Raw genomic sequence first — 12939 nt, 5'->3', positions numbered from 1 at the left:
TTAGTCACCCTTCCTACTCGACCACGCTGTGTCCGACGAGCTGGACTCCCTTTCAACCCAACTTCGGCCTTCCCGTTCCTGAGTTCATGCACTGTCCTGCGCGTGCGTGCAGCGAGGCGAGGTGTTACACGGGTTGCCGGGGCGACGCCGGGGATGTCGGCGCTGCACGAGGCGGCGGCGGCGGGGGACGCCGAGTTGGTGGAGCAGATCCTGCACCAAGGGACGTGCGACCCGAGCATGAAGGACCTGGACTGGAGCGAGCGCACCCCGCTGCACTGGGCAGCGGCGAAAGGTTGGGCAGTCGGCAGAGGGAGCCCGCAGACAAGACCCTTCCTTCTCCCTGACCTCGAGACCCTTCGCCCTCGGCAGCTCTGTGCCCCCCCCCCCCACCCGCTGCAGCGCCAGCAGGAGTTACTCACTTCCCACGCCCCGGGTCGCTCCCTCTTTCCCCGGATCCACAGTCACTTCCCACCCCTGTGATGAGAGACGCGCCCTTTTAGTTTTCGATACATTTGCCATCTTTTGGTTTCCCTCTCTTTCTTTATCTCCAGAAGGATACATTGATTCTTGAGGATACCTTCCCCACTCTAACCCAGCGATATATTAGTGCTGATGTAGAAGTGATAGCGATGGATATAATTTTTAAAAACCGTCTGGACAGGTGCGTGGATAGGAAACGTTTAGTGGGATACAAGCCAAATGGGACCAGCTTAGATTGGCACTTTGGTCAGCATGGACCCGTCGGGCCAAATGGCCTTTTTCCATGCTGTCAAACTCTGACATCTCAGGCTCATCTCAGATACAGACCAGTTATAGAATTCCTATTGGATCTGGAATAGAAGAAGATGAGGTGTTGCTCTTCAAGTTTATGTTGGAGCTCATTGTAACAGTGCAGGAAGCCAAGGACAAGGAATTAAAGTTCCAGGCAACAGGAAACACTGATTTGCACTGGTGCAGAGTAATGATCCGACGCTTGCTTGGTTTCTGTGAAGTATTGTGATCATCAAATGCAAGACACTAGATATGAAGAAATATAAATGAACATTCTTTGGCCTGAATCATTAACTTTGTTTTTCCACCATGGACCTTATGAGCATTTCCAACAAATTCCTTTAAAAAACATCGAATGTTCAAACAACATGTTGAGAGATTCCAAATATTTTTGTTTAATTTATCTTTCCAAATGAACCATTCCAGGCATTTGACAGATTTTGCTTGATATAATATATCCTGGGATTTTTTTTTTTAAACTTAGTTTGGGTTTCTTTGTTTTCCAGCAATATAACTTACAATTGTAAAAATGCCCTTGTTAAAACTAATTAAACCAGGGAGCATAGTTTTAAGGAGCTTGGGCGTAAGTGCAGGAGGGATGTAAGAGGCAGATTCATTGGTGGTGGAGTCAGGTACAATAGGATATTTTAAGAGAGTATTAAATAGAACAGTAAATGGAACAGAAAAATAGAGGATTAATACAGGACAGAAATTCTAGGCAGTTGATGGAGTAGCTTATTATATCAGCACAAAACTGTGCTGTAAATTTCTATGTCCAAATTTCTGTCATCTGGTATTTAATAAGTTGAAGAATTCAATTTTTACTTCCTTTTCTTTTGGACTATAATTTGCTTTTGCAGTGTTTGCTAGTTTTGGTCCTTAGTGACCAAATTTCAACATTTTCAACCTATATGGATTATATCCAGGCAGGAGGTGGGGATTGGTGGGAAAGTTGGTGCAGTCCTTACAAAAAATATTAAGGTGGCCCTTCAAAGTATATTCCTCACATGGTTTTGTAGGTCAACTCACCTTATGTAGCTGCATTTTAAACACTAGGGGGCATATTTTTGTTTATTGTTGTGCTTTTGAGATCTGAGAATCTCTGTATCTTCTCTGTTTCTTCAGTTTTAAATCTCTCTTTTGTCCATTGACTTTCAGACAGTCTGACACAAATGAAAATTGCCCATACACGATTACTCGTATAATGCAATGAAAACTTCATTTTAAATATTATCTGGAGAAGCACCAAAGTACAGGTATAGCTTTTGTTTTTCCCCATCTGCTGAACAAAAGCTAAATACTTTTTAACTAAGGTTTTTTGAAATAAAACTGTTGAACTTCCTGTTATATTAGGATTTTCTTTCGTCAGGTATCTTTAACGATTGTACACATTGCAAATCTTAGTTCAATTGAGCAGTTATTTGTCCATAGAAAACAGAAGACTTCCATGCTTTATGAGTATATTATTTGGATTTTTTTGACAGGGAAAGCAGACATGATTAAACTGCTTATAGCAAATGGGTCTCGGCCCGGTTTGAGAACTGCGACTGGGTGGACTCCTGCACATTTTGCTGCAGAATCTGGAAAACTTTCTGCCCTTCGAATGCTTCATTCACTGCATGCTCCTGTGGACAAAGCAGACCTGTATGGGGACACCCCTAGAAGAATTGCAGAGATATATGGTCAGGGAGACTGTGTTAAGTTTCTTGAAATGTAAGTAGTTGCCTGAAAATTTAATAGGTTTTGCAGTGTTTGTGATGATAGAATGAAAGTCACTGGGAGATGGAATCTTTCTGGATATTTTGGGAAATTGTACAAATCCAATAATCAGATTGAACTGTTAAGGAAATTACCTTGCGTAGACCTATGCAATGGGTCAGATTGCCTGACAGCCTAAAGAAATTTTGGCTGTAAATGCCCACATTAGCATTTTATAGATTTTTATGTGAAATGCTGGAGTATTGTGACGTGCACTGGTGGTCAGATAGCATCTGCAGTGCTTTAATACACTTTCTATCTGTCCTGTCAACTTTTTACAGTGATTGCTGGGAGGGAAAGCAGACATGATTAAACTGCTCATAGCAAATGGGTCTCAGCCTGGTTTGAGAACTGCGACTGGGTGAACTCCTGCACATTTGCTGCAGAATCTAGAAAACTTTTTTGTCCTTCATCTTGTGGGTCCATCCATTTAAATGATCTTGGTGACCTTAAATAAAAAAGTGTTTCTTTTTTACTTTAATTAATTTATATAAACTGTATGCGTATCTGAATATTTTTACTTTTAATGATTTACTGTATGTACGCATGTAATAGTTGATACCATGTAAAAGTCAGACCCCCCTATTTTTGGCTCTGGCCACCCACCCATTGGAGCTCTGATGCCCTGATCATAGATCCTCGCCCCTGCCTCCTGGCAACTGGAGCTCCCAATGCTTTGCCTCGACCATCCGTCCATCAAAACTCCCAACTGCGGATTATCCCCCAGGGTCACGGATGCCCGGCCATTCAAGCTCCCAACGCCCCAACGGTGGAATCTTCCCTTGGCCTTTCACCCAATTGAACTCTCAACCGCAGACTATTGGCACGGCTTCCCGACCACTGGAGCTCCCGATAATCCAACGGCGGACTCTTGCCTCAGCCTCCTGTCCACTTGAACTCCCAACTGCAGACACTCTCCTTGGCTGCCTATCCATCTGAACTCCCAACCACAGACTCTTGCCCAGGCCGCCCACCTATCTGAGCTCCCATTGCCCCAACGGCAGACTCTTATCTTGGCTGCCTGCACATCCACACTCATGACCGCTGATTCTCGCCTCAGCAGCCTGCCCATCCGAACTCCCGCCTGCCCATCAAAACTCCCGCTTGTGGACCCTTGAGCTTGGCCGCCTGCCCATCCAAGCTCCCTACACCCCATATGCAGACTTACCATTTGTTCCCGGCCACCTGCCCGCCCATCCGAGGTCCCGATACCTTGAACGACGCAGGTACTTACCATGGTCAAAAGTAATAGTTGATCCCCTAAATTTTGCCCTAAAAAATTGGTCCACAATATTCAACTATTACATGTGTATATACTGTACTATAAATAGTTTTTAACTAGTGTGTGATGTTCAGTAAAGCCCTTTTACAATGTAAACAGAAAGCAGTCTGGGCAAGGCCATGGTTTCCACATTGCCACTCATTGCCTGCTACACCTTGAGCAGTCATTGCATCAGTGAGGCTGCGACACATTTGGAGTCATATGACTGCAAAGATAAGTGAATCTTTGGACTGAATGATCAAATGTGAGGTGTGTCCAAACTTGATGGGAATTGCATGTGGCAAGTCTTCTAAATGGCACTTCTTCAACATAGAATATTACAAGATCTTCGGCCCATGATCTTGTAAACCTACTTCACAATAATTTAATCCTTCCCTACAAGATATCCTAACCCTCTATTTTTCTTATTATCATGCGCCTATCTTTATTAGAGTTGATTATTCACTTTTTAATATGTATCTTTGAAATGTTCTATTTGTTTTCAGAGCTGAGCAAGAGTGTTCCAATTACAGAAAGGTTGCTGAAACAAAAGGCATTTTATTAGATGACACAGATGAAGAGTGGGAAAGACAGAAGGAAAGTGAAATGGCTGAAAGAAGGGAAACTGCCAATAACAAGAGTAACAGTACTTGTAAACTTCAACAAAGCCAAAAAAACTACACTTGCATGATAAGAGTCAATAAAATGCCCAAGAAAGGAAAATTATCAAAATAAATAAAGTTTGCAAAAAAGAGATAAAATAAAATTTTGTCCAGGTGAGAAAAAAGTAATGTAATGACCTGAACTTACTTAAACTGATGGTTTTGTTTGGATTGAATCGATCAGTCTCCAAGGCACAAATTTTATGTTCCTGCAGAATCATGCTCTCTTCCAAATAAACCTTGGGCTGAAACTATTGGGTACATTTAAACCAAAGATTGATTGGTTCTTGATTAGTAAGAATGTCAAAGATTATGAGAATAAGGCAGGAGAATGGAGTTGAAAGGTAAAATACTGTACATCAGCCATGAATTGAATAAGGAGCAGAGTCAATGGATGGGATTGCCTAATTCTGCCCCTACTTATAATGGTCTTAAAGCAATGCAACAGCTTGACACCAGTGAATTTGGTATTTTCTGGAAAAGTGTAACTGGAAAAATTGTGACACAAGATGAATTTCTCAATGGAATTTTGATATAACATTACTTTCAAACATTTCATTGCTGCTTTCAAGATGTGAAAGACCAACTCCCAACATTCCAAGATTCTAATAAATACTGGGTATATGTTGCATGCATGATGCGTGGATTTCACACAAATGACTTCTTTGCAGTGGTATTGCAATTTTATTATCTTATTTCTAGTTCTCAATGCACAATCTCCTAATCTGTTTAACGTTGGAAGTGGAGGAGACAGTGGAAGCACATGGCTCTGAAGTAAGAAACTTGGCAGATGAATGCCAGTTATTGGAGTTGAAGTTGCAATTACAGTACTTAACCCTTGTGCAAAACTGAATTTGGTTGGTTGGTAATTTTGTAAAGTGGACTGGCATTTGACACTAATGTTGGATATGCCAAGTAGTACAAATTCACCTTTGTTACTGTATTTAACAACTGAGCCATTTCCTTTTTTGGATCCATTTGGAAATTAAAGAAAATCTCTAGTCAGCCTTATTGTAAAATAGCAGAAAAAAATGATTCCTCTCATTATACATAGTTTTTTTTTTTGCCAGTCTATAAAGTGATGCAGCCCTGCTGCTGTGCAGATGAAAATTTCCTTAATTTGGGATCTAAGTTTGCACATAGATTGACAATTTGGTGGTGAGGAACATATAAAATGTTTCATTGGTTCTTGCACCATTTATTGCTATTCTTTGGAGAATTGTTCCATCATTTTCACAATGTCAACCTTTGTTTAAAGGTGCAAGAAATAACTCTAATACATTTAAGAACATAAGAATTAGGAGCAAGAGTAGGGTATCCGACCCATTGACTCTGCTCCATTTACCTACCTATTCCCCATTAATTTAATTCTCCTGTTAGTCAAAAATCTATAATTTGACTGAAAGAGTTGTCACCTGATGGTCATTTAAGATTACAATTTCTTTACCCCATGGAATACTGAGATATTGAAACTCAAGTATATCTCGTATTCAAACAATTTAGCAATACAGTTTTGCAAATTGAATTTTAACCTAGCTGTAATTGAATACTGCTTACTGTGTACTGATTTTTACACTAAAATTGATGTATTTGTAGATTTGTAGCTTATGCAGTTTTAAAATGTTTAGAATGAAATAAATTTGTAATTTTATTAAATGATTAAAACTACAATATGTGAAGTAATTTTAAGACTGCTGCCTCCCTTGGCATCTACCCTCCTTTAATCTCTCTTACTATCAGTCTTTGCTATCACTGAATCTACCTTTAGTCACCACCTAAACTGACAAAATAGAGTACAGTCGAGAAAAAGAGGGACGTGGCTTAGTGCAAAGGCAATAACATCTCCCTTTACGCCAGCAAGAACAAAGGGTTGGTTAAAGACTTCCAGAGGAGGGGTGAAGCTCACTCCCTAGTCTACACCAATGGGCCTGAGGTAGAGATAGTAGACCACTTTAAGTTCCTGGGAGTAATCATCTCCAATGACTTGTTCTGTCCACCCACATCAATGCAATTGCCAAAAAGCACACAAGCACCTCTATTTCCTCAGAAACCTAAGGGAATTTGGCATCTCACATTGAAAGCATCTTAACAAGGTGCATCATTGTGTGCATGGGAACTGCTTTGCCCAAGATGGCAAGAAACCTCAGAATGATGTGAGCATGGCTCCATCCATCATACACACCTCTGCCCCCTGCATGATACTGTTCTTAACCCCTGCTGCTTTGGAAAAGCAGTCAACGTGCTTAAAGGCTCATCTCACCTCAGCCACACTCTTCACCTCTCCAGTCAGGAAGAATATTCATAAGTGTGAGATCATGCGCCACCAGATTCAAGGACTGTTTATTTTCCACTATTATAAGCCTCCTGAATGAATCTAAAGTACAAAAATTATATTGCCTTTATTTCTCATCATTTGATGTCTATCCATATCTCTGCAAGCTTTTACTATCTTACTAATTATACTATATCCTGGCTGTTCACAAAACAGCCTTTATTACTGATCTTTGTACATGAGCTAGAAAGAGAAAAAGTGGACCAAAATAAGCCATTCAGCCCTTTGAGGCTGCACTACTATTCAATACGATTATGAGGATTCGTTAAATCAGCTCTCAGCCTATTCTAGCCACAGATCTTTGCTGACCATAGATTACCAATAACAAATCCATGGACCACTAGTTGGGGGGGAGGAGATGGGAATGGCAAGGTTAAGCCTTTTTCCAGTTGACCAACAGGAGCTTTGTTTAGGTGTGAATATTTTTGGAGAAATTTTGTCATTAAAATTACAATCATGTATATATTACATGTTTATTGCATCATTAATGTCCTGTTTTGTCACATCACCTTGAGCGACCTATAATAAACCACCAGCATTTCAGATCTTCTGTTCTAGATCAATGCCATATTCCTACCTCTTGATGATTTTTGAGTCCATTCAAGAACCTTGGCCTCTTCAGATTTGTGAGAAGAATATGACAGGATTATCAGACTGAAGAAATGTTTCTTCTTCTCAGATCTAAATGTCATACCCTGTTACCTAAGACAGCCCCCCACCCCCGCCCCATCCCTACATCCAACCTGTGAAACCCTGTAAGAATTTTGTAAGTGAAACAAGGAAGTCTGAAAATGCTATGATTGTATTTAACAAAAGAGCTAGAGAAACTCAGGAGGTCCTGCAGCATCCATTGGAGGGAAATATATATTACCCAACATTTCTTGTCCAAGTATAGCAGAATTCTGTATGTTGCATTTCACTCCATCCTCCACCATCCATCATTATCCCACCTTCATTTACTCACACCCTACTATTTACACCTCCTTTTCTTGAAGATGTTTATGTCAACTCTTGGGTCCTAGAGATCTCCTATTTTGTTAGATGTAAAAATGTAGATTTATGAATGCAGTTTTTCTGCAGATTTAGAAGTGCCCTTTCAGTTGGAATATGACCTTGCCGACTGGCAGGAAAGCTGGACTGAAGAAATTGTTACCAGATGAAAGCATGGGTGCTAACCTGAAGGAGTGTGATCTCACATTTGTTGAAGAAGTCATCACAACATTCTTCCACCATGTATGTGTTCACTGCCTCTGTGCCCCTGGTTAAGCTCACCATCCTGGGTCATCAGTGGGGTGGATCCTGAGTTTTTGAGTTCTGTCAGCACTGAAGAACCAGTTCATGTTATGAATGCCAGTGAATTTCTGGCCCTCCAGCACTGTTTTACTTATTACCTGTTCTTCAGATGAAGGGTTTTCTGCTGGACTGCTGCATTCAGGTTCCTGTGGAGCTGTTTTTTTTTCTTTGAAGAATGGTAGAGTTTATAGAAACATAGAAGATAGGAGCAGGAGTAGATCATTCGGCCCTTCAAGCCTGCTCCGGCATTCAATGAGATCATGGCTGATCTTAAAGTTCAGTACCCCGTCCTCACCTTCTCTCCATAACCCCTAATTCCCTTATACTGAAGAAATATATCTAATTCCCTCTTAAATATATTCAATGAACCTGCCTCTACTGCTCTCTGTGGCAATGAATTGCACAGATTCACCACCCTTTGGGTAAAGAAATTCCTCCTCATCTCGGTCCTAAATGGTTGGCCTATTATCCTTGAACCATGGCCCCGGGTTCTGGACTCCCCCACCATTGGAAACATCCCTTCCACATCCATTCTGTCCTGTCCTGCCAGAATTTTATGTCTCTATGAGATCCCCTCTCAATTTTATAAACTCCAGTGAGTACAATCCCAAATTGCGCAATCTTTCCTCATAAGTCATTCCTGCCCTTCCAGGTATCAGCCTGGTGAATCGCCTTTGCACTCCCTCCATTGCAAGAACATCCTTCCTCAGATAAGGCGACCAAAATTGCACACAATACTCCAGGTGTGGTCTCACCAAGGCTCTGTAAAGTATCCTTATTCCTATACTCAAACCCTCTTGATATGAAGGCCAACATACCATTTGCCTTTTTAACCACCTGCTGTACCTGCATGCTCGCCTTCAGTGACTGGTGCACAAGAAACCCTAGGTCTCTCTGAACTTCCCCATCTCCCAATCTATTGCCATTCAAATAGTAATCTGACCTCCGGTTATTGTAGTGCATTTGCCATGTATCTGCCCAATTTATCCAAATCACACTGGAGCTTCCTGACCCCCTCTTAACCACAACCCTTCCTAGCTTAGGGTTGTGTGCAAATTTGGAGATATTACATCCAATCCCCTCATCTAGATCATTAATGTAAATTGTGAACAGCTGGGGTCCCAGTACAGATCCCTGTTGCACCCCACTGGTCACCACCTGCCACTCAGAAAACGAGCCATTTATCTCAACTCTCTGTCTTCTATCTGCCAGCCAGTTCTCAATCCACATCAATACCTTGCCCCCAATCCCATGAGCCTTGATTTTGCATGCCAGTCATTTATGTGGGACCTTATCGAAGGCCTTTTGGAAATCCAGGTACACCACATCCACTGACTCTCCCCCATCAATTTTACCTGTCACCATCTCAAAGAATTCCAATAGACTTGTCAAGCATGATTTACCTTTTGTAAATCCATGTTGACTCTGTCCGATCCCTTCTCTGCTAGTTATATGCTCCGCTATTACATCCTTAATAATGGATTCCATCATTTTGCCCACTACTGATGTAAGGCTCAACGGCCTATAATTCCCCGCTTTTTCTCTACCCCCCTTTTTAAATAGTGGGGTAACATTAGCTACCCTCCAATCCATGGGTACTGATCCTGAGTCTATCGAGTTCTGGAAAATAATTCTTAAAGTATCTGCTATCTGAATGTCCACTTCCTTAAGTACACTAGGATGTAGATTATCAGGCCCTTGGGATTTATCTGCCTTCAATCCCTTCAATTTCCCCAAGACCATGTCCTTAGAGATACTGATTTCTTTCAACTAAAGTAAGAATTTAATTGGTCTGCCATTTCCTTATTCCCCATTATATTATTCCCCTGATTCTGACTGCAAGGGACCTACTCTGGATTTCACCAATCTTTTCCTCTTGACATATCTATAAACAATCTACCATTGTTTTTCATTAATTAACTCCTTCATAACCTGTTTATTCTCATCAGACCAGTTCTGGTTCTTCTTGATAGAGAAACATGGAATATCTTCCTCAGTACAAATTATGGAAGACTTTAGGGTAGTTAATAAGCCATGGACACCCTATGGCTTCTCTTGGCAGATAATTAACAGTTTGTCTGTGATATGTGGCCGTTGCGTTTGATGGGTCCTTGATAGCTCTAACATTGACTTTCTTGCAATATTTTTCTTGCTGCTGATGTTTTAGGGCCAGTTTGATGAAGACAAAAGAGTAGCTTTGACAGTAATTAGTCCAGCCATCATTTCTGCTGTCATGGCAGGAATGATGTGTACATTCTTGTAGTTAATGATGTATGTAATCTATCATGTGTTCATGTCTGGACTTCTGGTGTTGCCATACACACACACACACACACACTCAGTCCCACCACTCTCCCCCCCAACACAAACACAAGCACAGGAGCCCTCATCGACTGCCTCCCTCCCCACTTCTAACCTTCCCTTACACACCCATGCTCCCAGTCTCTCGTTCCCAATGTTACACATGTTCCTGATCTCTGGCTTTGCCTAGATCAGGAAAGCTTTGACTCACATCTTTTTAAAAATATCTTATTTTTGATTTTTTCCATAAATGTACATAGAAAAACCTTCCAATATTAAAAAAAATATATTATATATAAATTTTTTTAACCAAAAAACAAACAAAATATCCCCCCCCCCCCCCTTTCATAGTATAAATCCACACACTGTCGGGACTCACATTTATGCTGATCATTGAGAATTCTATATGGGGAAGTCACTGGCATTTATACTTTAGCAGCATTTATTATTATCTTTTTTAAAATTATATTTATAATTACAAATGGGATCCTAAATGATCCATATATGGCTGCCATACCTTAATAAATATGTCATATTTGTTCTTTAAGTTGTATGTAATTTTTTTCCATGGGTATATGGAAAAAATCATTTCAGCAGTCCATTGTGTTATACGTAGAGGGGAGTTAAATTTCCAAGTTATTGCAATACATTTCTTAGCCACTGCTAAGACTATTGGAATTTAGATAATTACTTATTTCAATGAATTGAAATTATTTATTTCAATGAAATTTCCCAAAAGGTAGATTTATGAATGCAATTTTCTTCTGAAGATTTAGAAGTCCCCTTTCAGTTGGAATATGACCTCGTGAAGGCCTCCCCTGTTATTCTTGTTAATATTTCAGTAATATCTGCCAGAAAGGTCTCACCTTCACACATGACCACGTCGCATATAAGAACATTCCTATTTCTATCCCATGCCTAAAACACATCTGTGATATTTCAGATTTTGATTTATGCAACTTATGTGGTGGGAGGTATAATTGGTGCAGGAAATTATATTGGACTAATCTGCATCTTGCATTTATAGTTGATGTCATGCTATCCAAACACCAATCAGACCAACCTTTCCATTATTGCAACACCTGGATCCGACTCCCATCTCTCTCTCGATCTCTATAATCCTAGTTTCACACTTTCATTCTGGAGAGCATAGTAGATCTTAGTTATAAATTTAGGTGTATTCCCGAGCCAAATCGTTTGTTCCATTTCACTTATTTCAAGTGAGGATAGACTTGGCTCCAATTTTTCTCTCAGGAACAATCTTAGCTGGAGAAAACAAAACAAAAAGCCCCATTAAGCACTTGGTATACATCTCTTAATTGTTCAAAAGACATAAGAGATCTCTCCATATAGCAATCATGACCTCACATCTGATCACATTCCCAAATTCCCTAGCCATGAACTGTGCCACACATCCAATCTCTCGATCCAGCCACACATCTGACCCAATCTCCAGGTCTGGCCATAAAACTGTCTACGTCCCAAACATCCAACTCTGACTATATACCTGCACAACATTTCTACACGCCCCTGATTCCTACCTTTTGTGACACATCTGTCCATAAACCCGAACTCTAGTGCCCACTACACTCTTGTTCCTGACACCTTGGCTTGAATATACTCAGCCACTCAGGGATAGAGGATGATAAAGCTGTAATATCCTCTGCATGAAAAAAATGCATCCCTATCTCTACCTCTGCCCTCAGTTTTAATATGTGGTCCCCAATTCTAAGCAACGAAGCCAGAAAATTATCAACTCTATATCTCCACTCAGAATTTTGTACATTTCATCACGCAGCAGGCTCAGAATGGAAATTAAAATATGTTAGTCATATTTGAATTGCTTCATGAATGATATATAAACCCTATGTCAGCAGTTTTATTTGGAGAGATAGCAAACACTGTTCAATTTTCTGAGTGAATTATTCACTATCCTGTTGAATTATCTTAATAATTTACTAGACAGAAAACAAGGCTCAAAATAATATTCTTAAACCTATGAAGGTGGTACTAGAAGAAAGATTGTTGGACTATTGCTCTCATTACATGTTTATTAATGTAGATTTGTACCCCAATCATCCTATAAAGTGCTATCTGTACAAAGACCAAGTTGAAAATTGAATTTAACAGTGCCCACGTAAAACAGGCACTGAATTGAAGGATTTGCTCTCCACTGATAAACATGAACTCTTCTGCAGTGTTTTCCTTTTCTTTAATAGTTTTGTTTGCTTATTGTAATACTTTAGTGGTAAGTTACACTACTTTCAGATTCAAATAATTTTTTTTAATGTTGTTACACCACTTATACATATTTTTTTTTCCAGATCAAAGAGATTCCTTCTAAAAATGGTAAAGATTGTGATATTTTGTCTTTTTGATTTTCCACATATTTTAAAAGCTTTTTCACAAGTTGTCCTTTAATATTTAACACATTAATTTCTAATTCTCTGTTAATTAGATTATGAAGTAGATGTTGGGGATTTTAGGGAGGACATCCCACAAATAAATGCAGGTGAGTTTAAAAGTAATCTTAACGAATGCATTCTCTAGCATCTTTCTAG

At 40.0% G+C, this 12939-nt stretch overlaps 1 protein-coding gene and 1 long non-coding RNA gene across 2 annotated transcripts; both read left to right on the top strand.

Moving 5' to 3' along the window:
- Positions 1–152: 152 nt before the first annotated feature.
- On the top strand, positions 153–6010 carry LOC138737635 (ankyrin repeat domain-containing protein 66). Its single transcript, XM_069888265.1, has 3 exons — positions 153–292; positions 2256–2484; positions 4297–6010. Exons 1-3 carry the CDS (start codon positions 154–156, stop codon positions 4523–4525), a joined length of 597 nt encoding a protein of 198 aa, XP_069744366.1. The 5' UTR covers position 153; the 3' UTR covers positions 4526–6010.
- Positions 6011–7874: 1864 nt separating this feature from the next.
- Positions 7875–12890, top strand: LOC138737634 (uncharacterized). Its single transcript, XR_011341096.1, has 3 exons — positions 7875–8017; positions 12703–12727; positions 12837–12890. It is a non-coding gene; the product is annotated as an uncharacterized lncRNA (long non-coding RNA).
- The last annotated feature ends 49 nt before the right edge of the window (positions 12891–12939 follow it).

This window comes from Narcine bancroftii, chromosome 6, assembly GCF_036971445.1.
Source record: "Narcine bancroftii isolate sNarBan1 chromosome 6, sNarBan1.hap1, whole genome shotgun sequence".
In the NCBI taxonomy this organism is placed as follows: Eukaryota; Metazoa; Chordata; class Chondrichthyes; order Torpediniformes; family Narcinidae; genus Narcine; species Narcine bancroftii.
This window is presented reverse-complemented; position numbering and strand designations above follow the sequence as displayed.